This window comes from Panthera onca, chromosome B4, assembly GCF_046562875.1.
Source record: "Panthera onca isolate mPanOnc1 chromosome B4, mPanOnc1 haplotype 2, whole genome shotgun sequence".
Taxonomy (NCBI): Eukaryota; Metazoa; Chordata; class Mammalia; order Carnivora; family Felidae; genus Panthera; species Panthera onca.
The window spans coordinates 136,068,058-136,094,149 of NC_138345.1; the positions used below are offsets into that span (position 1 = coordinate 136,068,058).

Sequence of the window (26,092 nt, forward strand, 5' to 3'; positions counted from 1 at the left end):
AAAATTTTTAAATATACGAATAATCAAAGGATGTTCTCTAACTACACTGGAATGAAATTAGAAATCCATAACAGAAAGAAATTGAGTAATTCACAGATATGTCAAAACTAAGTAACACACTCTTAAATAACCCCAACGGATCAAAGGGAAAAAAAAAACACAAGTGAAATTAGCAAATACTTTTGGATGGATGAAAATGAAGGCACACATGCCAAAAATTATGGGATGTAGTGCTTAAGAGGGGAATTGACAGCTGTAAATGCCTGCATTATTTTTTAAAAGAAAAAAACCTCAAATCAATAACTTAATCTTGTTCTTTAAGAAACTAGAAAAATAAGAGTAAACTAAGCCCAAATAAACAGAATAAAGGAAATAATAAAGATTAGAGCAGAAATAAATGAAATTGAAAAGAGAGAACAAACAGAGTTAGTTCTTTGAAAAGATTAGCAAAATTGACACATTTCTGGCTAGATTTTCTAAGAAAAAATGATAAGGATAAAAACAAAAAGGATAAGGGAATGCTAGAACAATTGTATGCCAATGAATTAGCTAATCTACACAAAATAGAAAGACACAAGCTACTGAAACTGACTGAAGAAGAAATAGAAAATCTGAGTAGACCTATACCAAGAAAAGAAATTAAATGAGAAATCAAAAACTTCCTGCAAAAAAAAAAAAAAAGCCCAGGACCAAATGGGTTCACTGGTATGTTCTAGCAAACATTTAAAGAATAATTAAAACCAATTAATCCCTCACAAACTCTTCCAAAACAAACAAACAGGAAAAAAAAAAAAAAAACAGATAAGAGGGAACACTTCCCAACACAATTCTGTGAGGCTAGCATTACCAAATCCAGACAGAGGCATAAGAAAACAAAGCTAAAGACAAATATTTCTTAGGAATATAGGAAAAATCTTCAACAAAATACAGTGACATTAAAAAAGAATTAGATGTCATGAACAGGTGAGATTATCCCAGGCACTCAAGGGTGATTGAACATATAGAAAGCAGTCACTGTATACACCACATTAATACAATTTAAAAAAAACTTATCACCTCAATAGATGCAGAAAAAGCATTTCACAAAATCTTATGCCTTTTCTTGATAAACACACTCAACAAGCTAGGAATAGAAGGGAACTTCCTTGACCCAACAAAGGGCATGAGTAAAAAACCAACAGCTACCATAGTATAGAATGGTAAAAGAACAAAACTTGAAAGCCTTCCCCCTAAAATCAGGAACAAGGCAAGCATGTCTGCTCTCACCACTTCTATTCAACATTGTACTGAAGGTCCCAGCCAGAGCAATTAGGTAAAAAAAGGAAATAAAAGGCATCCAGCTCTAGTGGCACAAGTAAGTTTTATAACATCACTTGTCTGAGGCTCCTAACTTAGCAAACCTTCAAAGGGAAGGGGAGGGAGGAAGTTTTCTCTATTAGACTTCACCTTTAAATGCAAGTGCACAATTATTTAATATTCAAAAATAGATATATGTGTGTGGCACTATTTGAGAATGAAGAACCAGACTAGACAATACATCTAAAGCCCTAGATTTTAAGAATCTCAAGTTTACAGGATTGAAGAAATGAATCCGAATTTTTTTTAATGTCAAAGAAATACACACTGGCTGGTGCTCTGGTTTACCTCTCTTTTGGGCAGCCCCTGACTTCCTAGCATGGTATTGGTCTAGACCTGCCTTATTTACACAGGTCCCTGTGAGCCAGGACAATACCAGGGCTTGAAGCCATGTGAGGCTGACAGCAGAGTCCCACGTACATCTTTATTCAACTAGTTAAATTCAACTGAAACCTAGAATCATAGCATGGGTAAATTTACAGAAGAACATGGTTTGGTATGTGTTCATACAGCCAAAATATATTTAATGAGCTTCCTTCTGGAAGTCTGGGGTTCAATGAACAAAACACAATCATGGACATGGTGGGCCTTATATTCTAGTCCTGGAAGACAAACAATAAATAAGTGAATGATACAAGTGGTTAAGTACTGTGAAGACAAATGGAGCGGGGGGGTGCGGGGGACTAGGTAACACTGATCTGACAGGAACCAGGAAGAGAACAATGCCATTGGGAGGACAAAGAGACAACAGGAGGTCAGACAGAGGAAAACCACATAGGCGTCTGTGATGGCTGGGCTCTCTCCATGAGTGATATGTGAAGCCACTTGAGGGCTATATACAGAGAAGAGAAATATGTACAGGGTTATGATCTGGGCTTTGCATTTGAAGGATCCCTCTGACTACATGTCAAGAACAGACTTACAGAGGGGGGGAGGAAACAGGGGGATCAATTATAAGTCTACTGAAATAATGCATGCAAGAAAAGATGGTGGCCTGGACCAGGGTCGTTTTCGTAAAAGTGTTGAGAAATGGTCATATTCTAAATATATTCTGAAGGCAAGGTCAATTGTATTATCTTATAGATTTGATTTGGCATGCAAGACAAAGGCTGAAAGAAGTGGCCATTAACTGAGATGGGAAAGATTACAGGCAGGGCAGCTTTTGAGGGGAAGATCAAAAGTTTCATTCTGCACATGATGAGTTGGAGATACCTGTTCAGTCTCCCAGGGGAGATACTGAATAGGCAGTTGGATATTTGAGCTTGAGTCTGGGGAAGAGTCTGGGACTGGAGATACAAGTGTGAGGACTGTCAGCATATAATGGAAATAAGGCATGATGTCAGATCAGCCCACCATGAAAGCACGTGTAAAAAGAGAAAACATGTCAGAGCTGAGCTTTGGGGTATTCCAACATTCAGAGTTCAAGAAGATGAGGAGGAACCAGCAAAAGATGAAAAAGAGCAGCCAATGAGAAATGAGAAAAACCAGGAGACTGAAGTGTCCTGGAAATTGAGTGAGGAACATATTTCAAGGAGGGAGTCATGGTACATGTCAAATGCTACAGTGATCATCATTGAAGATGACCAAAAATTGCCCTTCGGATCAAGCCATGCGACAGTACTGATCAATCCAAGAGGTACCATGCTGGTGGAACTGGGAAGTTAGAGGGGGAGCCTAAGCAAGGTACACATAAACTCAGAGTAAAAGAATCTCTGCTTTAAAGCAGAGAAACAGTGTGGTAACTGAAGGAGGTATGAAGGTCAAAGAAGAAATGTCTTTAAGACAGGAGAACTGGAAGCAGCTATAAAGACTTCTGGTAGTGATCCAGTGGCAAGGCAAAGAATAATGAAGCAGGACTGAAAGAAGGGGTGACCAGTTCCCATGGGTTCACCAGTGGAGGCAGGATCTCATCCCATGGATGAGCCTTCTTAGGAGCACACTCAGTTCGTCACTTGTGACGAAGGAGAAGACAGTAGACACAAATGTGGTGAGGAGAGTGCATGTTGCTTCCCTCCAGCTCGTGTCTATGTCTTCTGTGAAATGGGAAATTGGGCCATCAGCATCAAGTGAGGATGGGATAGGCATCCAGGATTCAAAAGAGAGGACAAAAAGTAAAAAGTGGTCCAGAAGAGATGGCAAGGGGGCGTGAGGTGGGAGATGAAGAATGACGGGCAAGGAGTTGTAATAGCCCATCCAAGGTCCATGGACATGAACTCAAGAACCAGACCCAGGGAAGTGGGGAGCTGGATTTAATTGGGGTCAAAGTTTTGAAAAGCAAGTGCTATACAGCAAGGGGCATCACGTGCACATATTGTCCAGAAAGGGGCCCCAAGAATGATGGGAATTCTTGGTGTCTCTGAAATAATTGCACAAAACTAAGGAAGTGAAGAGACCAGAAACTCAAGTTCATGAAGAATTTTAAGAAGGAAAAAAAAAAGGTTTCAGAATATGGCAGCACAGCACGGAGACCCTCAGCTTGTCTTGTCCCCGAAATGCAGCCAGATAAGCACCAAACCATTTTAAGCACCTAGGAAATTGATCTGAGGATTAACACAACAATCTGCATAACTTGAGCCACAGAACTTGGCAGGTATGCATTACAGAGAGGTGAACTGGAGGAGAGAAAAGCTGTGGAGGGTAGGGAGTTGTTTTGCAGAGAGGACAGAGAATGGGAAAGGGAGAGAATGCGGCACATCAGGATTGTTCAAGAAAAGCACTCCCCATAAGTGGCTGGAGAGAAGAAGAGAGAAAGAGTGAAAACACTTGCAGGGGGCTGAGCAAATCTGTCCCCCAAAACCATTGGTATAGAAAGAGAAAATTTTATTTTTTTTGCTTTATTTTTTAAATGTTTTATTTTATTTCATTTTATTCTATTTTATTATATAAATTTTTTAATTTTTTCTTTTCTTTTCCTTTTTTCTTTATTCTATCAAGCTTCTTTCAACAAGCTTGACCAAACACACCCACCTAGGATCTAGCTTCATTTCTTTGATTTTTTTGTTTTGTTTTTAATTTTTTAATTTTTATTTTAATTTTTTTCTTCCTCCAAAATGACAAAATGAAGGAATTCACCCAAAAACAAAGCAGAGGAAGAAATGACAGCAAAGGGCTTAATCAACACAGATATAAGCAAGATGTTTGAGCTAGAATTGAGAACCATGATAATAAGAATACTAGCTGGGGTTGAAAAAAAGCAGAGTCCCTTTCTGCGGAGATGCGAGAAATAAGATCTAGTCTAGATGAAATTTAAAATGCTATAACTGAATTATGCTAAGTGAAATAAGTCAGTCAGAGAAGGACAGATATCATATGTTTTCACTCATATGTGGATCTTGAGAAACTTAACAGAAGACCATGGGGGAAGGGAAGGGGAAAAAATAGTTATAAACAGAGATGGAGGGAGGCAAACCATAAGGGACTCTTAAATACAGAGAACAAACTGAGAGTGGATGGTGGGGGGGGCGGGTAGGGGAGAGGGGAAAATGGGTGTTGGGCATTGAGGAGGGCACTTGTTGGGATGAGCACTGGGTGTCGTATGTAAGCGATGAACCAAGGGAATCGACCCCAAAAACCAAGAGCACTCTTTACACACTGTATGTTAGCCAGTTTGACAATAAATTATATTTTTAAAAAATTGCTATAAACAAGACGCAATCCAGAATAGATATCACGATGGCAAGGATGGATGAAGTAGAGCGGCAAATCAGTGATTTAGAAGATAAAATTATGGAGAATAATGAAGCAGAAAAAAAGTGGGAAACAAAGGCAAAATATCATGATACAAGACTTAGAGAACTCAGTGACTTATTAAAAATGAATAACATTAGGGGCGCCTGGGTGGCTCAGTCGGTTAAGCATCCGACTTCGGCTCAGGTCACGATCTCACGGTCCATGAGTTCGAGCCCCGCGTCAGGCTCTGGGCTGATGGCTCAGAGCCTGGAGCCTGCTTCCGATTCTGTGTCTCCTTCTCTCTCTGCCCCTCCCCCGTTCATGCTCTGTCTCTCTCTGTCTCAAAAATAAATAAAAACGTTAAAAAAAATTTTTTTTTAAAAATGAATAACATCCAAATCATAGGAGTCCCAGAAAATGAAGAGAGAGAAAAAGAGACAGAAGGTTTATGCGAGCAAATTATAGTGGAAAACTTTCCTAGTCTGGTGAAGGAAACAGACATTAAAATCCAAGAAGCACAGAGAACTCCCATTGGATTCAACAAAAACTGACCATCACCAAGGCAAATCACAGTCTAATTCTCAAGATACACAGACAAGGAAAGAATTATGAAAACAGCAAGGGGAAAAAAGTCCTTAACCTATAAGGGAGGATAGATCAGATTCACAGCAGACCTAGCCACAGAAACTTGGCAGGCCAGAAAGGAGTAGCAGGATATATTCAAGGAGCTGAATTGGAAAAATACGCAGCCAAGAATTCTTTATCCAGCAAGGCTGTCATTAAAAATAGAAGGAGAGATAAAGAGTTTCCCAGACAAACAAAAACTAAATGAATTCGTGACCACTAAACCTGCCCTGCAAGAAATTTTAAGGGGGACACTTTGGAGAAAAGACAAAACAAAACAAAACAGACCAAAAGCAACAAAGACTAGAAAGGACCAGAGAACATCATCAGAAACACGAACTCAACAGGCAACACAATGGCGCTAAATTCGTATCTTTCACCCTAAATGTCAATGGACTAAACACTCCAATCAAAAGACACAGGGTATCAGAACGGATAAGAAAATAAGACCGATCTACATGCTGCTTACAAGAGACTCATTTTAGACCTAAAGACACCTGCAGGTTGAAAGTAAGGGGATGGAGAACCATCTATCATGCTAATGGTCATCAAAAGAAAGGTGGAGTAGTCATATTTATATCAGACAAACTAGATTTTAAAATAAAGACTGAAGAAGGGCATTATATCATAATTAAAGGGTCTATCGAACAATAATATCTAACCATTATAAACACTTATGCCCCAATGTGAAAGCACCCAAATACATAAATCAATTAATCACAAACATAAAGAAACTTATTGATAATAATGACATAATAGTAGGGGACTTCAACACCCCGTTTACAACAGTGGACAGATCATCTAGGCAGAAACTCAACAAGGAAACAATGGCTCTGAATGACAACCGGACCAGATGGACTCAACAGATACATTCAGAATGTTTCATCCTAAAGCAGCAGAATACACATTCTTCTCAAGTGCACATGGAACATTCTCCAGACGAGATCACATACTGGATCACAAATCAGCCCTCAACAGATACAAAAAGATCGAGACCATACCTTGCATATTTTCAGACCACAATGCTACGAAACTCAAAATCAATCACAAGAAAAAAAATCTGGAAAGACCACGAATCATTGGAGATTAAAGAACATCCTGCTAAAGAATGAAAGGGTTAACCAAGAAATTACAGAGGAAATTAAAAAGTACACGCAAGCCAATGAAAATGAAAACACAACAGCCCAAGCCTCTGGGATGCAGTGAAGGTGGTCATAAGAGGGAAGCATATAGCATACCAGGACTTCCTAAAGAAGGAAGAAAGGTCTCAAATACACAACCTAACCTTACACCTAAAAGAGCTGGGGGGGAAAAAAACAGCAAATAAAGCCCAAAACCAGCAGAAGAAGGGAAATAATAAAGATTAGAGCAGAAATCAGTGATATTGAAATCAAAAAAAACAGAAGAGATCAATGAAACCAGGAACTGGTTCTTTGAAAGAATTAACAAAATTGATAAACCTCTAGCCAGATTGATCAAAAAGAAAATTGAAAGGACCCAAATAAATAAAATCACAAATGAAAGAGGAGAGATCACAACCACCACTGCAGAAATACACATAATAATAAGAGAATATTATGAGCAACTATATGCCAACAAATTAGGTAATCTGGACGAAATGGACAAATTCCTAGAAACATATAAACTACCAAAGCTGAAACAGGAAGAAAGAGAAAATTTGAACAGCCCCATAACCAGTAAAGAAATTGAATCAGTAATCAAAAACTTCCCAACAAACAAAAGTCCAGGGCCAGATGGCTTTCCAGGGGAATTCTACCAAACATTTAAAGAAGAGTTAACACTTATTCTTTTGAAGCTGTTCCAAAAAATAGAACTGGAAGGAAAACCTCCAAACTCATTCTACAAGGCCAGCATTGCCTGGATTCCAAAATCAGATAAAGACTCTACTAAACAAGAGAACTACAGACCGATTTCCCTAAGGAACATGGATGCAAAAATTCCCAGCAAGATACTAGCAAACTGGATCCAAGAATACATTAAAAGAATTATTCACCACAATCAAGTGGGATTTATTCCTGGGATGCAGGCCTAGTTCAAAATCCACAAATCAATCAATGTGATACATCATATTAACAAAAGAAAGGGTAAGAACCACATGATCCTCTCAATAGATGCTGAAAAAGCATTTGATAAAATACAGCAACCTTTCTTGAAAAAAACAAACCCTCAAGAAAATAGGGATATAAGGATCACACCTCGAGATCATAAGGGCCGTATACAAAAGACTCACCACTAATATCATTCTCAATGGGGAAAAACAGACAGCGTTCCCCCTAAGGTCAGGAACACGACAAAGATGTCCACTCTCGCCACAGTTATTCAACATAGTGTTGGAAGTCTTAGCCTCAACAATCAAACAACACGAAGAAATAAAAGGCATCCAAATTGACAAGGAGGAAGTCAGACTTTCACTCTTTGCAGACAACATATTCTATGTGGAAAACCCAAAGACTCCATCAAAATACTGCCAGAACTGATTCATGAATTCAGCAAAGTTGCGGGATATAAAATCAATGTTCAGAAATCAGCTGCATTTCTATACACCAATAATAAAGCAGAAGAAAGAGAAATCAAGGAATCAATCCCATTTACAACGTATCAAAAACCATAAAATACCTAGGAATAAACCAAACCAAAGAGGTGAAAACTCTGTACCCAGAAAACTATAGAAAGCTTATGAAAGAAATTGAAGAAGACGCAAAAAAACAGAAAAATATTCCATGCTCATGGATGGGAGGAACAAATATTATTAATATGTTAATACTACCCAAAGAAATCTACATATCCAATGCAATCTATATCAAAATAACATGAGCATTCTTTACAAAGCTAGAAGAAACAATCCTAAAATTTGTATGGAACCAGAAGAGACCCTGAATAGCCAAAGCCATCCTGAATAAGAAAACCAAAGATGGAGGCATCACAATTTCAGACTTCAACACCTGTCAGAATGGCTAAAACTAACAACTCAGGCAACAACAGATGTTGGCGAGGATGCGGAGAAAGAGGAACCCTTTTGCACTGCTGGTGGGAATGCAAACTGGTCCAGTCACTCTGGAAAATGGTATGGAGTTTCCTCACAAAATTCAAAATAGAACTCCCCATGACTCCGCAATTGTACATGACTAGGTCATTATCCAACGGATACAGGAGTGCTGATTCAAAGGGGGCACAAGCACCCCAACGTTTATAACAGCGCTGTCGACAAGAGCTGAAGTATGGAAAGAGCCCAAATGTCCATCAACCGATGAATGGATAGAGAAGATGAGATACACATACATATTTATATGTGTATATACCTATACATACAAGGGACGATCACTTGGCGATCAAAAAGAATGAAACCTGGCCATTTGCAACAACGTGGATGGAACTAGAGTGTACTATGCTAAGTGAAATAAGTCAGTCAGAGAAAGACAAATACATGACTTCACTCATATGGGGAATCTAAGATACAAGACAGATGAACATAAGGGAAGGGAAGCAAAAATAATGCAAGAACAGAGAGGAAGACAAACCATAAGAGATTCTTAAATACACAGAACAAACTGAAGGTTGCTGGCGGGGTGTTGGGTAGGGGGAAAGGCTAAAGGGGTGAGGAGCATTAAGGAGGGCACCTGCTGGGATGAGCACTGGGCGTTATACGTAAGTGATGAATCACTACATTCTATTCCTGAAATTATTGGTACACTGTGTGTTAACTAACTTGGAATTAAATTTTTTAAAAAATTTTTAAAAAGAAGGAAAAAAATTCTAATTCAATTAGCATTTATTGGGGGCTTACTCTGAGCCAGGAAATGTGCTTAAGATTCATGAAAACCCACCACTGAACCCTCCTCATGCCCAACCACTGGCTGCACTTCCCATTTCATCAGTGGGGACGCCGACACTCAGGATAGGCCAGCAAGGTGTCCAGGACGACGCAGATGCTAAGCCCAGAGCGGGTCCGGGGGAGAGCTCATCCCAGGTACCAAGTTCGTACGGCTGTCTGTGGCCAAGGCCTTCCTGTTGTTTTTTACACAATTCCTAACAAGCTCCTTGCAGGAGGGGGCAAATCTCTGGTTACCAGAGCTGTATGGCTGGTTAGGGAGCACTCACCGCACCCCCCCCCCCCCGCCCCGCCTCACCCTGCTCTGCACACACGTGAGGAGGACCTGCCATAATTGCATTCCTTGTTGTGGTTACTGCTGATGCAAATAACCGCTCGCTTTATTTTATCCATAAATTCCCTTCCTAATAACAATAAGGCATGCCAGGGCCTTGGCCTCGTGCCTTATTACACCACCTGAGGAGTGAGATAATCACCCAGAAATGTACTGCCTGTTGTGCATTTTATTACTTGAATACAAAGCGATTCAACTCAAGAAACACTTAGTTGAAGACAGCAGGAAAAAAAAAATAATAATCATATGAAAAGTAATTCTTCCTAATGCCACTGAGCACACCGCAGGGAATAATCCTCTTCCCGCAGGAGAATGGTCTGTGACCTGTTGGGTCTTCTCTGGTTCCAGTTTCTACCAATTGCAGGATCATAAAAGCCAGAGAGACGTCACTTACTATACGGATATTCCAAAGAGCCAGACCCAGGTAGCTGTGACCATGGAGCCTGTCTGGTGTTCAACATGAACATTCGCGGTATCAGCATTTTCCAAGCAACTACCCCCTCGGCGATTCATTCTTGAGCAAATGCTGCAGGCCGCACGTGGGTGAGGGTGGAGGGACGGAAGGGGAAGTATGAACAGCCCAACCTCCAACCGCTCACCATCTAACTCAGGATTTTAGGAAAACGCGGCATTTTTTCAAGCACAGGAGCGGGCCTACCCACAGCAAGTGCAATAGCACTGAGGCGGCATGTAGAAACTTAGCAACTTCCTGTCCTCGAGTTGCTCAGGATGTGCACTGAATCACTCTTGCTCTGGGGTTAGATTAAAGACCTTTCCCAAGAGATGCCACTGTCAGTTCACGTCAAGGTGGGGGGAAAGCTAGTTCATTTGTAGATTCCTTATGCAGAAATGCCATGGTTTTAAAAGGCTGTTGCATGGGCGCCGGGGTGGCCAGTCGGTTGAGCGCCCAACTCTTGATTTCAGCTCAGGTCATGATCTCGTGGTTCATGGGATCGAGCCCCACGTCAGGCTCTGCAGTGACAGCGCAGAACCTGCTTGAATTGTCTCTCTCCCTCTCTCTCTGCTCCTCCCCCGCTCGTGCACATGCATGCCCTCTCTCTCTCTCTCTCAAAATAAATTAAAAAATTTTTTAAAAAGGCTGTTGAAGCAGACACACAGGCAGATAGGTAGCTTTAAACGAGTAGTTCTCAAAATGTGGCCCCCGAACCAACAATATCAGCATCACCTAGAACCTTTTCAGAGAAGCATTTTATCAGGCCCCACCCAGACCAACCAATCGGAAACTCGGGGGTTGGGGCTGACCCAGCCATGTGTGTGTTAACAAGCTGAAACTGTTGGGTCAGAAGACCCTGAAGCCGATTTATGAGTCTATAGTTTTTGAAGGGGGCTCCGTAAAGTTCCCTGCTTAATATCAAAATGAAGTAAAAGACCACAAACATTACACCGAGGCGATTCCATGTAGATCCGCCTAGCAATAACTGAGCACCTATTTTGCTGGCGGTCGGTGAATCCAGAGACAAAAGCCAAATTGACTCATGAGGCCAAGACTTGAACTCTCCCGAATTTAACGTTAGGCTTTTTGCCCACTTGAGCCGGGGCTGTGTGTGTGTGTGTGTGTGTGTGTGTGTGTGTGTGTGTGTATGCACTTGCATTCGTGCATGAGTGATTTGTGTGTCTTCTCATAGAAACGCACAGATGAGAAAATCTGTCAATACTCAAGAAGGGGTACCTTGCATTGCCCAAAGTGCCCCACAATTCTGCAACCTACTTTAAAAGAACATGTGGAAAATTAAAAGTGAGTCGTCTACATAATAATCTAATCGAGTATTAGGATTCCGGGGCTTGTGCTGCCTCCTCCAGCCTCACACCCCCCTCACTCTCGTAGACTCAGCTGGCAACCCCTTGTCTACTGTTCTAAACACAGGGATTACAAGAATGCAAGCTGATTTACAAATATATTCCAAATGATAGGGTATCGTAAAAAACAATTTAGCCAGTCAACCGAATTCAGTTTAGCAGAAAGAATCCGTGGTTATTAAGTGACCTGCCTCCAGGGCCTGTGGCTCCACATGTCTGAGCCACGGGCTTCCTCCACCAAGGGTCCCCCCTGCTCATGCTCTCCCCAGAACCCCATACAGGCTCTCACCTTCCTCCCAAATCTCATTTTTTTTTTAATGTTTATTTTTGAGAGAGAGAGAGACAGAGCTCGAGATGGGAAGGGCCAGAGAGAGAGGGAGACACAGAATCTGAAACGGGCTCCAGGCTCTGAGCTGTTACCACAGAGCCCGACGCGGGGTTCGAACTCACGGACCGTGAGATCATGACCTGAGCCCAAGTCGGATGCTTAACCAAATGAGCCACCCAGGCGCCCCTTCCCAAACCTCATTTTAACCAATACCTCCCCTTACAGCATGAATTCCAAGCCTACCCCCACCCACACTACAAGACACATCCACACAAACTCAGAAATCAAACTCAAAATATAACACAAACCTCTCAACGTTAACATGCTTTAATGGAGTAGCATAAATAACGATTATAAGTATGTCGAAACATAAAAACGTGTTTAGAACAATGTGAAGAGAAAAAGTACTATGAACACAATGATATAAAAACGTGTTTTCACAAGGGCGCCCGGGGGGAGCTCAGCCGGTTGAGCGTCCGACTCTCATTTCCGCTCAGGCCACGATCTCATGGTTTGTGGGATCCAGCCCCACGTCGAACTCTGCACTGACAGTGCAGAGCCTGCTTGAGAGTCTCTCTTTCCTCTCTCTCTGCCCCTCCCCTGCACGCATGTGTGTGCTCTGTCTCCAAAATAAACAAATCAAAAAAAAATGAATGAAAAATGTGTTTTCACATGTGGATAGAGTCTATAAGATGTGACAAAAATAGCTCTGTTGGCATGTGGGGGGGAGGGAGGGAATCAGTGATCTTTTTTATTTTAAATGTTCTTTAACAAATGTCTCGCAGCCTGTTAGAAAGAACATGCCTACCAGGGCCCCCCCAGGCAGCCCGTGACCTAGCTCCGACCCCCTCCCTCGCCCCTCCTGGCCTCCCATGGCCTGGGGGTCCCTCTCCCCACCCAGCCAACTCCTGTCACCCGCAGATATGGGTGTGACTGTCACCTCCTGGGAGGGGTTTCCCTGATTACCCCATCGGCATCGTCCTCCACACCCTCTCGTCAAAGCCCGTCCTTCCCCTGCGCCGCACTCACCGCGGCCGGGAGTCACGCTTGCATTTGAGAAATGACAACCTCCGTTATAGGCTCCATGAAATAAAACAGAACTTCTACACCACTGAACTCCCAGCCCCGGAGTACCCAACACATGACTGTGGTTCCAGAAGTGTTTCTCAAATTAATGAGTGAAGGATTTTCACAGCCCTGTCATTCAACGGCACTCTCCTCCCAACACATACTGGCACGCACACACTTGCACACTCACACGCATGCACGCACACACACGCACCTCTTCCCACTTCTGGGTCCCGTTTAGGGTCGTCACCCTCTTTCCCACCACCCAACACAGCAGTTTCAGTATCACCCATGATTTCTCACTCTGGGCCCTTCCCCGAGCACTGGTGACCAGGGTCAAAAAGGTCTCAATTAACCCCCAAGACCCTTATGACTGTTCCGCGTCTCCCTTCCCTGCTAGGCTCTTAACTTCATGACAGCAGGGGCCACGTCCGATTCCGGTGTCCAAAAAACAACGCATGTTGAGTTTAACTGAACCGAGTGCTGTGGTTGTGTGGTAACTTCTATCAGCACGAATGCCTTGCTGCTCCTGAACACAGATCTAAAGAAAAAGCTTACACCATTTTGTTTGTAATGTGCTTTCTCGATCGCGAGCCCCAAAATCTCATTTCAGACGGTGGCTCAGAAATCCACTCTCACCTAATGACCGTTCTCAGACTCCCCAACGCCTAACGCGACGACACAGCTACGGCAACAGGCCACAGCCAAGTTGTGTCAGAAGACCTGCCCGCTCGCTGGCTGTCAAACAGCTGTTCCCAGCTCAAAACCTGTTTCGCTGGCAGCCTTTTCGAATGCATGAGCTGGAAACTAGTACGCTCTCTCCTCCAGCTCCCGGGAGCAGAGAAGGAGCGGTTAACATATCCTATTTTTATAGTGCTGCCGGGCCCAAGCAAGTCCTCAGATGCTGGCAAAGGCCCGCCGCGCCGGTTTCCCGCTTGAGCTCTCGGCAAGGGAAAGTTTTGCTTCTGCCGCCACCTATGGGGGAAACCGAGCGCGTGGCCACCAGCAAACCTGCACCCACGGCCCCCGTGGCAAGGCAGGCTCCATGGTGCTCCATGGTTTTCCGATGGCCTCAGACTCGTCAAATATTTGTAGTCGTGTTGAGCACCAAATTAACGGCCTTCAGCTTTAAAACGCATAAGCTGAGGGGCGCCCGGTGGCTCGGTCGGTTGAGCATCCGACTTGGGCTCAGGTCACGATCTTGTGGTTTGTGAGTTCGAGCCCCGTGTCGGGCTCCGTTTTGACAGCTCAGAGCCCGGAGCCTGCTTCCGATTCTGCGTCTCCCTCTCTCTCTGCCCCTTGCCTGCTCATGCTCTGTCTCTGTCTCTCAAAAATAAATAAACATTAAAATTTTTTTTTTAAATAAAATGAATAAGCTGATACTTGCTGATATGACAAATATGCGAGTCCCTAGACAATTTCGGCACAAAAGTCAGCATTTGGTATGTGCCTGCTGCATGAATGACTGGCCCCAACCAGACGGGACTGATAACGGTATCATTAACAGCCAGTAAAGCACCCTTCTCTCGAGGCCTTACGCCCGGCACGGTACTGTGAACTTGAGCCACACGCCCGAGCAGCGTCTCACCTGGCCTTGGTACCGCAGGACTTGGTGCTGTTGACCGTGGCAACATTCGTCTGGGGGCTATTTCGTCTCATTTCCTTCGAAATTAACTACTTCGGAAACTGTGGATTCTGAAAAATTCGAGAGCAAGGAGTTAGCGCAGATTGGCAGGCAGATTTTCTCGTTTAGCTTATCGAGCCACAAGAGTGGAGCCTGTGGGCCCGTAAAATCATCAGCTGATTTTGCAGGTTACTGGAGAATCGTGTCAAGAGCCTCAGGCAGGTCCTCCGCGTGAATTCATACTAAACTGTAGGCTTCCCGGGGGAGCTATGTCAGCCCTGTAGGCGCATCGCTAACCTGCCTGTGTCCAGATCACACACACGCCCCACACGCACCACAATCACACACCCTCTAGTTTCCTCACAGCAGCCAGAATAAACATTTTAAAGTGCCGACATCCTCGTGTTTCCTCCTTGCTGGAAAAACTCCCAACTGCTTCCGGGGTGCTGGGGTGGCTCAGCTGGTCAAGCATTCGACTCTTGGTTTCGGATCAGCCCGTGACCTCACGGTTCATGGGCTCAAGCCCGGCATCGGGCTCTGCACTGACAGTACACAGCCTTCTTGGGATTCTCTCTCTCTGCCCTCCCCCGCTCATGCTCGCTCGCTCGCTCTCTCTCTCCCTCTCTTAAAATAAAACTTAAAGAAACAAAAACGACAGAGCTGCAACTGTCTCCTGTTGTCCTTAGGATTAAAACCAAAGCCCTCAATGGCGTCGCAAGGCCCCGTGGGACAGCCCTTGCCTGCTCCTCCATCGGTCTCCCTCTCCTCAGTTCCTCGAGCCTCAGCCACAGAAGCCTTTGGCCGTCTGTGTGATGTGGCCTATCCTGCATGGAAGCTCTGTTTTCAGAGCCATAGCCCCCCACCTAGACCACTCGCCCTTCGCACTAGGGTCTGCCTAATGCTCTCCTCCTCCTCCCAAAGATCAGTGGTTCTCAAACTCCAGTGACCGTCAGAACCGCTTGGAGGGCTTGTTAGGAACCGATCGCCGGGCGCCAGCTCCAGATCCTGATCCCAGATCTAGATCCTGGGGAGGGTGGGGCCGGAGAATTCACCTCACTGGAAAGTTCCCAGGGGCCGCTGCTGCCCAAGACCAAGGCCACAGATGCAGTCTTCCTTGGCACCCCCACACTAGGCCACACCCCCCTTACACACACGCACGACCTCTGTTGTCCTTCACAGCCCTTAGCCCAGTTTGTCATGAGTACTCAGTTAATGCTTGTCTCGTAGACTTTAAGTTCCAAAAAAAGCAAGGGCCGGGTTAATTTGTGTGATCGGTACAGCCTCAGGTCCCGGTCTAGGGACTAGCGGTCAGGGGTGTTCAGATTCACTGAGTGAACACATGAATTTGCTTCCACTCCTGAACCTTGGTAAGTTACGGCAGAAATCCCTGCCTTTGACTCTGGCCTCCAGCTCTCTTTCTGAGCTGCTGGCGAGGATGGTCAAGTTTACTTGCAAAACACTCTTCAGTCTTTTCCTTGCCCCATTCCATCCCTCCATCACTGCTCCATTCATCCTCGCTCATCTGGGTTACAGAAATAGCCCCGCACATCACTTCCAGATCCCACCTTCTCCCTCCAACCCGTCTCCTCTGTTGCCAGGATTTCTCTCTCTAGTGCACTGATATAGTTGTGTGGCTCTCTGGCTTAAAAATGTACAATGTGAAACTATACATGTGTTAGAATCTCATAGAACTACGTACCGAGAGAAAACACGTCAAACTAGCGAGACCCGAATACCAACCCATAGTTTAGTCACTAGTACAGTCCCAATGGCGTTATCCTGATTTTGATCACTGTACTACGACTACTTGGTAAGGTGTTATCACGGTGCGGCGGGTTAGGGGGGCACCGGGGTGCACAGAGGAACTCTCCGTACTGATTCTGTAACAGATTTGTGAGTCTAAAATTATGAAGTTCAAAAAAGAAAAAAAAAAAAAAAACCTACACTACTTCTCCAGGGTTATCTGAGCTGAAACCAAACTCCTAACTGTGGGGACAGGATCATTCCCATCATTAATAAGCTGGCCCCCCGCGACCAGCAGATCCCAGCGCTCTACGCGGGCGGCATCATCAGGCAGCACTCGGAACGCGCCGTGTCGTTCCTCACCTCTGAGTTCTGGTTCATGCTTTTGCTAGGATTTCCTTCCACCTCTCCTGCCTGCACGCTGCGATTCATCTTTCAAGATTGAGGGTGCAGCCCCTCCTTCGTGAGGCCTTCCTTCCTGTCTTCCTTAAACAAAACTACTCGTGCTTTTACGGAGAATCTGGTCTCACAGTTTTGTTTTACCAATTGTTTTATTTACTCAAGGACAGGGGCGCTGGGTGGCTCAGTCAGTTAAGTGTCAGACTCTTGACTTCGGCTCAGGTCATGGTCTCACGGTTCACGGACTTGAGCCCCGCGTCGGGCTCGGCACTGGCAGCATAGAGACTACTTAGGATTCTCTCTCTCCCTCTCTCTCTCTCTCTCTGCCTCTCCCCCACTCGTGATCTCTGTCTCTCTCTCAAAATACATAAATAAACTTGAAATAAACATAAAGAAAAGGACACAAAGGTCAAAGTCATCATAATTCCATTCCTTTGCTGTGGGGCCAGATGGGACCAAAACTATAAAGTATTATCGCCTCCCGGGCCATCACTCTAGCCCTAACTCTATGTTCACTCTAATCCTCTGCTTCGGGGATCTTCTGTTGGCTGCTTACCTGTGGCCCCTGCCGGCTAGTGAGCCTCCCCAGTGGCGGGATCGGCCAACCTCCCGGCTTGACACCCAGACGCCTACCACGCAGCCTGGTACACGGTGAGCTTCGTTCGCGATGGACCGCGGTGGACGCCTAGGGCCGCGAGGGCAAGAAAGCTAAGCTAATTTGACCCTTGATTCTGAAAGCTGAACAGGGCCCTCCCTGAGTCTGAGCACGGCGCTCTGATGAGGCCTGTGTAGGTCGCCTCTGGCTCCACGCCACCCTCAGTTTGGGCTCTCAACAGAGAGCTCTGAGGCATTAATGAATGACTTCAGGACTCGGTGAGGTGGAGATTAACATGCACTGCGAGACCAATGCGCCCACACAAGCACCAAGTGACGGGCCATCGAATACACTCCTGACCGCTGGCACACACAACCAGAGGGCGGTTTCACTGATGCGTGTGTTTATTTGCCAGACAAGTATTAATGTCCAGTTTTCAACAGATGCTATTTATATCTGAATCATAACAAAAGTGCCATCCATCTGCCTTGGCACCCGAAGAAAACATAATTCAACACAAGAGTAAGAAATGTGCACAGCCAAACAGAAATGGCATCAGAGGCAAAAACTGTTGGAACTGGTACCACGGGGAGGAGAGGCGGCGGGAGGAGGAGATTGTCACTTGGAAAAAGTTGCAAGCAACACAAAAGATTTTGGCAGTCAAATCCGAATACTTGAGAAAAATCTTCTTGTCTAATCTGATTATCATATGGATGGTTTATTATATTTTGGAACACATGCCCTAGAAAGTTCCCTTTTTAGCCTTCCACACACTCAGTTATTTACTGAGCGTCTATACTTTTGGGCAATGGGAAAAACAAAGAGTTTAGAGTCGAGAGCACTTAGGGTCAAGGTCGTTCCACGACCCACCGTCCAACTTGCAAGTTAATTAACCTCCTCCTGACCCGGTTTCCTCCTCTGAAAAATGGAAGTCACACATCTCTTGAAAGGAAATATTCTTTTTTCTCCGAAGTTTTTAATGTTTCTTTATTTTTGAGAGAGGGGGAGAACGAGCAGGGGAGGGGCAGAGGATTTGAAGCAGGCTCTAGGCTCTGAGCTGTCAGCACAGAGTCCGACGCGGGGCTCGAACCCACGAACTGCGAGATCATGACCTGAGCTAAAGTAGGACACTTAACTGCCTGAGCCACCCAGGTGCCCCTTTAAAGCAGGTATTCTTAACCTAGGATCTAGGGAAGCGGTCCACCTGTGTGCTTTGGTAGCTCTTCAAACCCTCAGAGATTAAACGTGAAAGTGTTATGAGATGATTTTTCTAGGGGATATGTTACTTTCACCAGCTTCTTAAAAGGCAGGTGAACCAACAATGCTCAAATGTCGCCACTCTACAAGCTGTGGAAGTGTCACGGGAAACGTATCTAAAGCACCTGACACACAGTAGGTTGTGTTCCCTATTTGGCAGCTGCTATTATTTTTAGGTCTTGGAAACGTACAGCAACCTGAATCAGAGACAGCACAGGGCAGAAGACGTAGACAGTTACAGCGTAAGGTGCTGAGTGTCTTCTCGGGGTTTTATAAAACCACGAAAGGAGGGTAAACCGAAGTCAGTCCAGAAAAAAAACCCAGTAGACAGTGACAGGGTGCAGGCACCAAAGGTTTCAGGGTGGTGACATGACCATCACCGCGGGGTCCTCGATGCCTAGACAGGCCCTGGCATACGGCAGGGGCTCAATGAATAACTGTTAAGAGCAAACAAAGACTGGAACCATCCCAGGGGACAGGACAGCAGCGTTTACAAAGTCCCGGAGCGGGGGGAGGGCGGGGGGACATTCGGAAGGTGTTACTGGAAACTGTTACCGTTCAGAGTACTTTCATTCCAAATATCCCTTCACATGTGAGAGTCCCTACTCTCTCCCTAGCTGGTTAGGACCCCGGGCCTGCACCTGAACCATCTGGTCGCAATCGAGCCCTGCCCAGGTTTTACGACGAAGACCTACATGTTAGAAAAGCTTTAGTTTTCCAGAGGAATGAAAATGTTTTCTTTGGCCAAAATGAATTCAACTTCTCTTTTTTTTTTAATTCTCTTTTTTCTTGAGTCGACGAGAAGTTCACGACTAAATCCGCAGCCCAACTGTATTAACCAGTACGGACAATCGGAGTATTTTCTCTCCTCCAGATGTTACTTTACTATTCTATTTGTATTCTTCATGATCCTGACTCACGTGTTTTTAGTTTACCGTATCACATGTATTCTTACAAATCATCTCAAAGCCTTAGGGAATTTACGGAGTATATAAATATTTGAGGGCTAGAGCACTGGTCAGGAACACACAGGTCCTACCGTCAGGCAACCCTGGAGTAGAAGGCACACTCCACCATTTATGTGCTTGGAAGGCCCTTAACTTCTCTGAGTTCCTATTGCTTTATCCATAAAATGGGAAAAGTTAACCGTGCCCTTTTGTAAGCAGGTGGTAAGAACTAAATTTAAAAATGGGTGTGAGGCCCCCAGGCTGTGCCTGGAACACAGTAAGTGCTCAATAAGTATTAGCCAGGAGTACCAGCACTTTAGGGCCAGTAGTAGGAGAAGTCATAAAAGTGCAGGGACGCCTGGGTGGCTCAGTTGGCGAAGCATCTGACTCTTGATTTCGTTTCAGGTCAAGATCTCACGGTTCCTGGGATGGAGCCCTGCATCCGGCTCTGCGCTGACAGCATGGAACCTGCTTGAGATTCTATCTCTCTGCCCCCTCCCTACTCTCAAAAATAAATAAACTTTAAAAAAAAAGAAAGAAGAAGGCGTAAAACTGCTAATAAATGGAGAGAGAAAAAATAATAACAGTAGCACCCGCAACAAAGCAAAAAAGAGAGCAGTAAAAGGTCAAAACCAAGAGAAAAAACAGAAAAAAGGTGGAAAAAGAAGCTCTTTAGACCTGAGAAAATAACATATTTATATGTTGTCTCTAATGCCAGACTTTGCTCAAACAGATCCCTTTTCTTTACAGCTCCCCTTCCCAACGACATGCATATCCTGGATAGTATCTTGTTGAAGGTGAATTAATACTGAAAAATTACATGGGCGCCTGGATGGCTCGGTCGGTTGAGCGCCCAACTTCAGCTCAGGTCAAGATCTCGCAGTTCGTGAGTTCGAGCCCCGCGTCGGGCTCTGTGCTGACAGCTCAGAACCCGGAGCCTGCCTCGCATTCTGAGTCTCCCTCTCTCTCTCTCTCTCTCTCTCTCTCTGCCCCTCCCCTGCTCAATGCTCCCTCTCGCTATGTCTCAAAAATAAATACAAACATTAAAAAACATTTTTTTTTAAAAAAGGAAAAATTACAAGAATCCCACCTCTATGAGCCTACATTTAAATATACTTCACAGAAAGGCCGGCTCGCTCCTGGTATTTAAAGGAAGAAAGCAGCCAACCAACCGTTAGTTTGTCTCACGTTTTCCCATGCACGTTATGCAGCTGACTTTACGGTCCTGGCAGGCGACGGGGCCGTCCAGGAGGACCTCCGGTGACCCCCCGCGACCACCGACCTTAAACGTTCGCTCTCATACACACCTGGAGAGAAGCTTTCTTAAAGCAATTGTCTTGTCAACAGCCAGGGGCCTCCCAGTGGCGTCCCGCGCTGGGTGGGCACCCGACCTCGAAACATCTTCCTGCAGCTGGTTCTGTCTCCGCGTGCCCGTCGGCTTGTCGGGGTCACAGCGTGGGCGCTGTGGACATCTCTGCGCTCGGGGAAGCGGTGGGTGGCTGGAAAAGGGCGGGGGAAGGGGAGCAAATTTAAAGTCTCGAGTGAGCATTTCTTGGCCAATTTCTGCAAGCACCAAAAGGAGAGGAAAGGGAGAGCACGGCGAAAATAACACCCTTGCCCTCAAGGGGATTGCAGTGAGCTTGAGCGGGAGGCAAATATGCTGGCAGATAACCCACGGGCTCATGCCTGATTCACTTTCGAACGCTGCACCCCCGTCCCCCAACTTAGCCAAGTAAACGTTTGTTGAATGGACGACGACGGATGAAAGAAAGCGATGAAGGGACGGCGGTGTGTGAAAGTGGAGTTTACCTACAGCATTTCTGAAAGCCCACCCATTTAGGGGCACACAGGACTCGAGAAACATTATTAAATTAGTAAATTACTCTTTTGAAAGACAAGTAAGAGTCCTCTTAACGGGCAAGGCATTCTGCGAGGCAAAGACTTTTAGGAGGGAAGGAAACGGGAGACGGAGAAGGAAAGGATCGGGGCGCCCCAGACGGTGACCTTAAACGTGCTCTTTGCAACAGGACGTTTCACAAAGTGCTTTCCGGACAAAATTCCTGAGGGAGGCAGGGATAACTGTGGGCGGTGTAAGGGGGAAAAAGAATGTTCTAGAAAGAGTTGGGGGGTTTTTTGTTTGTTTGTTTTTTAACATGAGGCAAGTGCTGGCTTTGAGTTCGGGCTCCGCGACTTCCTAGTTGTGCGAAGTCTGGACAATCCCCTTCGCGGCACAGGGTCCAAGTCGCCCTCTACAGGGGGCAGGCAATGACACTCAAGAGCGCTGTGCGGACAAATGACATAGGGACACGAAACATTCTGTAAGCCGGAGTGACCGAAGGCCACACACTTCCCGTGTGACCCACACACATCCGGGGTGGGGGAAGATGTCACTACCTTCCGCGTGGTGGTCCGTCTTCCCCAAATATGACGTCAGCCCACGGGGAGAGGACCGCGCTAGTCACCGCCGTAGCGCCAGGGCCGGCGACGGCGGCTGACACACGTGCCGAACGGGGTAAGCGAGTCACCAGCCCAAGGTCACGTTTGCGGGAGGGAGGCTAGGCGTCTCGGAGGCGGGCAGCAGCCGTCTCAGGGCTGTGGGACCCTCGGAGCCGCCCGCCCCGGCCCTCCTCTCGCCCTCCGCTCGCGCGCGGGGTCCGGACGCCGTGGCCGCGCCGCCTTACCCGAGCCCCCTTCTCGATTCTCCGCCTCGCGGGGCCACAGCAGGGCGCGGGGACCCCAGGCCGCTCGGCCACAGAAGCCCAGCCCACCCGCCGGCTCTAGGACGCTGTTGCCCGAGCAACGGCGACACTCGTTGATTGGAATATGAGTCTGCGCACCCGACAAGGAGAGCAGCTCCGATTGGCTAAGCCGGTAAGTGGAGGGGCGTGACCAGATCTGCCCGGTGCTCCGCCCCCGCGGGAGGAACTTCCGCCGGAAGCCTGAGGCTTCTGGGCGCGGGAACCCGCGGAGCGCCGGGGCGAGGGTTTCTGCGTCAGGGAAGAGGGTTTCTGCGACGTGGCCTTCGCGCGAGCTGGCGATCGGACTGGTCCCTCGGAACCGCTTCGAAGCGCGTGGCCGGAGAGAAGCCCGGCCCCACACGAGAGGCAGACTCCCGTGCCTGGAAGAGCGCAGCGTAGCCGCGCGGGGCCTGGGTCACGACGGAGGGAGGAGCGTCGGAGCGCGGCCCCAAGCACGTGCTGCGGCCTTGCCCAAAGGCAGCGCGCATGCGTGGTTGCGCCCTGCGGGCCCCCAGGAGCCCGAGAGCCGCGAGGAGGCGGGACCAGCTTGCCCCTCCCTCCGCATTCTCCGCCCCGGGGCCGTGTCACCTGCACGGTCCCCCTGATTATTTCCAGTTTGCAGATACGAAGCCGAGGCTCAGAGCGGGGTCTTCTGTCCCGGGACACGCAGCTGGTCTATGGCAGAACCGGAGTTAGAACCAAGGCAGGCCAGGCCCTGCTCTCCGTTGTCGGGGAGAAGGGACCAGAGGGGCAGCCTTGCTGAGGAGCCCCCTGCACCCATTTCTGGCGGCGGCGGCGAAGCGATCGTCTGCTGTCACGCTGGGCAACCTGACTGCACATCGCGGGGAAGCTGGTCTTCCTTCTCACCGAGGGGCACTGCCATCTTCTCTCGCTCAGACCTCCCGCACCCTCCCTCCCCATCCCCGGCACCTGGCCTCACCTCCAGTCCCGTCGACTCCAAACGACTGGAGCACACTGTAGTCTCGCAGCCTCTTAGACGCCCATCTCTTCTGCTCTTCTTCCAAAGAGAGGCTGCTCTTCCTCCAGCCTCTCGACGTATGTCCTCAATCCCACCCACCCCCACCCCCACCCCCACCCCCACCCCCACCCCCCAATGGCCTTCTCAGAGACTTCATTGCTTAGGTCAGCCAGTGCTCCAGAATGTGCCCTGGGAACCGCTGGTGGTCCTGAGACCCTTTCAGGGAGTCCATAATCGTCCAAACTGTTCCCATAGTAATACGAAGATGGGATTCGCCTTTTCACTCTTACTTTCTCTTGAGGGGTGCAGTAGGGTTTTCTAGAAGCTACACGATGTGTGACACTGCAACAGATTGAATGCAGACGGAGATGGGAGATTCCAGCTGTCTTCTCTTAAGTCAGACATTAAAGAGATTTGCAAAAATATAAAACTGCCTCTCTTTTCACACACTTTGTTTCGGAAAGCATGATAATTTTTCATTAAAAAAAGTTCATACGTAATGGGTTTCTTGCTGTTTTAAATGAATTGGTAAACAAAATTCAAAATTTGTATCTGTTTTGTTTCTGATGTGGTAAATATTGATAGAACTCACAAAAACCAAAGCACTTTGGGGTCTTCAATTCTTTTAAGAGTGTAAATAGATCTGAGGCCAAAAGGTTTGGTCCTGAGAGCAAAAGGGCTTAGGTCATTGCCTCTCCCATAAAGGCCAGCCGTCTCATTCCTCCTCCCTCCCTTCCTCCCTCCCCGCCCCCGACCTCCTTCCCTCATAAAATATGCTCCAGTATCTGACATCTTAAAAAAAAAAAAAAAATTATCTTCTAGCTTCTACCCCAACTCTCTGCAGAATTATCTGTCCACACGGGTCTCTCAGTTACTATTCACTCTCGATCAGTTTTCCCAGAGGCATAGCTCCATGACTCCCTGGTACCTGGTCAATTTTCATGAATATTTCATCTGTCCCCGACTTTGCCTCCCTCCACCTCTCAGGAGCATTCAGCCCAGTGGATCACCTTTCTACCTGAAACACTTACTGTTCCTCTGAAGCCATACAACCCTAGTTTCGTCCTAAACCACCAACTACTCAGTTCTCAGGCCCCACTCGTGATTTTTCCCCCTCTGGCTCTGACCTAGGTGGTGCTCTCACACTTATCCCCAGCTGCGACCCCTCCACTGGTATGAATCAGAGACTCCTCTGACTTCAGCCGTCCACACAGCCCTTGGTCCTCTGACCTCCCTGACTCTGGCCAACGTCAGTAAATGGCACCACTCAAAGCAGGAAACCTTGTCTTCCCTCGGCAAGATCATTGCCTCACCACCCCCCCCCCCCACCCCACCACATCTAGTCCTTCAGCAAAGTCTTCTTGGTTCCATTGCCAGAATATGTACGCTGTGATCTCACTCATCCATTGTCACAGCCTCACCAGCACAACCCCGCCTAATGAGGACAAAATGTAGACAGAGCCTTTCCTGTGGTTCCCAAGGGAAAGGCAAGGCAGGGTCAGCAGGCTTAACATTGACTACTTGGAGTAATTTTGGCAAGATCTTTACTATCTGTAGAAATTGGCTAACCTTGGGAGGGACAGTCACTCCAGTGTGAGCAAGGCCCCGAGATGGCAAAGCATCAGGAAACAGAAAAATTTTTAAAACGGAAAAAAAAAAACATGTCTGACCATTCATCTGTTGATGGGCACTATCAACTTGTTTCTTTTGGCTACAGTCAATAATGCTGCTATGAACATTGGCATACGAGTCTCTGAGTCCGTCTTTTCAATTTTTAGGGGTGTATTTCTCGGAGTGGAATTACTGGGTTACGTGGCAATTCTCAGTTTAACTTTTACAGGAATCACGAAATTTTTTCCACAATGGCTACAGCATTTTACATTCCCATCAGCAGTGCACAAGGATTACGGTTTCTCCACATCCTCACCAACATTTGTCATTTTCTGGTTTGGGGGTTTGGTTTTATTACGATGACAGCCATCCTTAATAGCCTGAGGCAGTATCTCGCTGTGCTTTTGACTTGCATTTCCCTAACGACCAGTGATGTTGACCATCTTTTCACATGCTCATTGGCCATTTGTAGGTCTTCTTTGTAGAAATATTTATCCAAGTCCTTTACCTATTCTTAATGAGGTTGTCTTTTCATTGAGTCCTGGGAGTTACGTGTTCTGGATATTAAACCCTTATCAGCTGTGTCATTTGCAAACATTTTCTCCCATTCTGTGGGTTTTCTTTTCATTCTCTCGATAGGGTCTTTTCACGCACAGAAGTCTGTAACTGTGCTGAAGTGTATTGATTTTTTTGAATTCCCTTTCTCATTGTGTATTGTTCATATATAGGAAGATCGTTGCCGCTCTGTATGCTGACTTTATAGCCAGTGACTCTCCTGGATCAGTTCCAGTTAATACTAAGCATCTTTGGTATTTTTAACTTGCACAATCTTGTGTGTGTGACCTGCAAATGAGTTTTATTTTTTCTTCTCTCATCCTTGTATTTTAGATTTCTTTTTTTTTATTTTTTTAATGTTTTATTTATTTTTGAGACAGAGAGACAGAGCATGAGCAGAGAAGGGGCAGAGAGAGAGGGAGACACAGAATCTGAAGCAGCCTCCAGGCTCTGAGCTGTCAGCGCAGAGCCCGACGCAGAGCTCGAACTCACAAACCGCGAGATCATGACCTGAGCCGAAGTCGGATGCTTAACCGACTGAGCCAGCCAGGCGCCCCTAGATTTGTTTTCTTGATGGATGGTCCTGACTAGGCTCTC

At 46.3% G+C, this 26,092-nt stretch overlaps 1 protein-coding gene and 1 long non-coding RNA gene across 7 annotated transcripts in view; one reads left to right on the forward strand and one right to left on the reverse strand.

Moving 5' to 3' along the window:
• Positions 1–22,392, reverse strand: part of EFCAB6 (EF-hand calcium binding domain 6) — a 244,332-nt gene extending 221,940 nt beyond the window's left edge. For 2 of the 6 annotated variants that reach the window (XM_078449363.2, XM_078449359.2), the window contains exons 1-3: positions 22,294–22,392; positions 20,920–21,111; positions 14,636–14,742 (exon numbers count right to left, since the gene is read on the reverse strand). In XM_078449363.2, the coding sequence (XP_078305489.2) occupies positions 14,636–14,681 (46 nt within the window). In that variant the 5' untranslated portion in view covers positions 14,682–14,742; positions 20,920–21,111; positions 22,294–22,392. Of the gene's footprint in view, positions 1–14,635; positions 14,743–20,919; positions 21,112–22,006; positions 22,094–22,293 lie in introns of those variants that run through there. The other 4 variants (XM_078449362.2, XM_078449360.2, XM_078449361.2 and 1 more) reach the window with 4 other exon arrangements.
• On the forward strand, positions 22,039–23,454 carry LOC132693610 (uncharacterized). The gene is made up of 3 exons (XR_009616895.3): positions 22,039–22,124; positions 22,334–22,483; positions 22,973–23,454. It is a non-coding gene; the product is annotated as an uncharacterized LOC132693610 (long non-coding RNA).
• Positions 23,455–26,092: the final 2,638 nt, after the last annotated feature.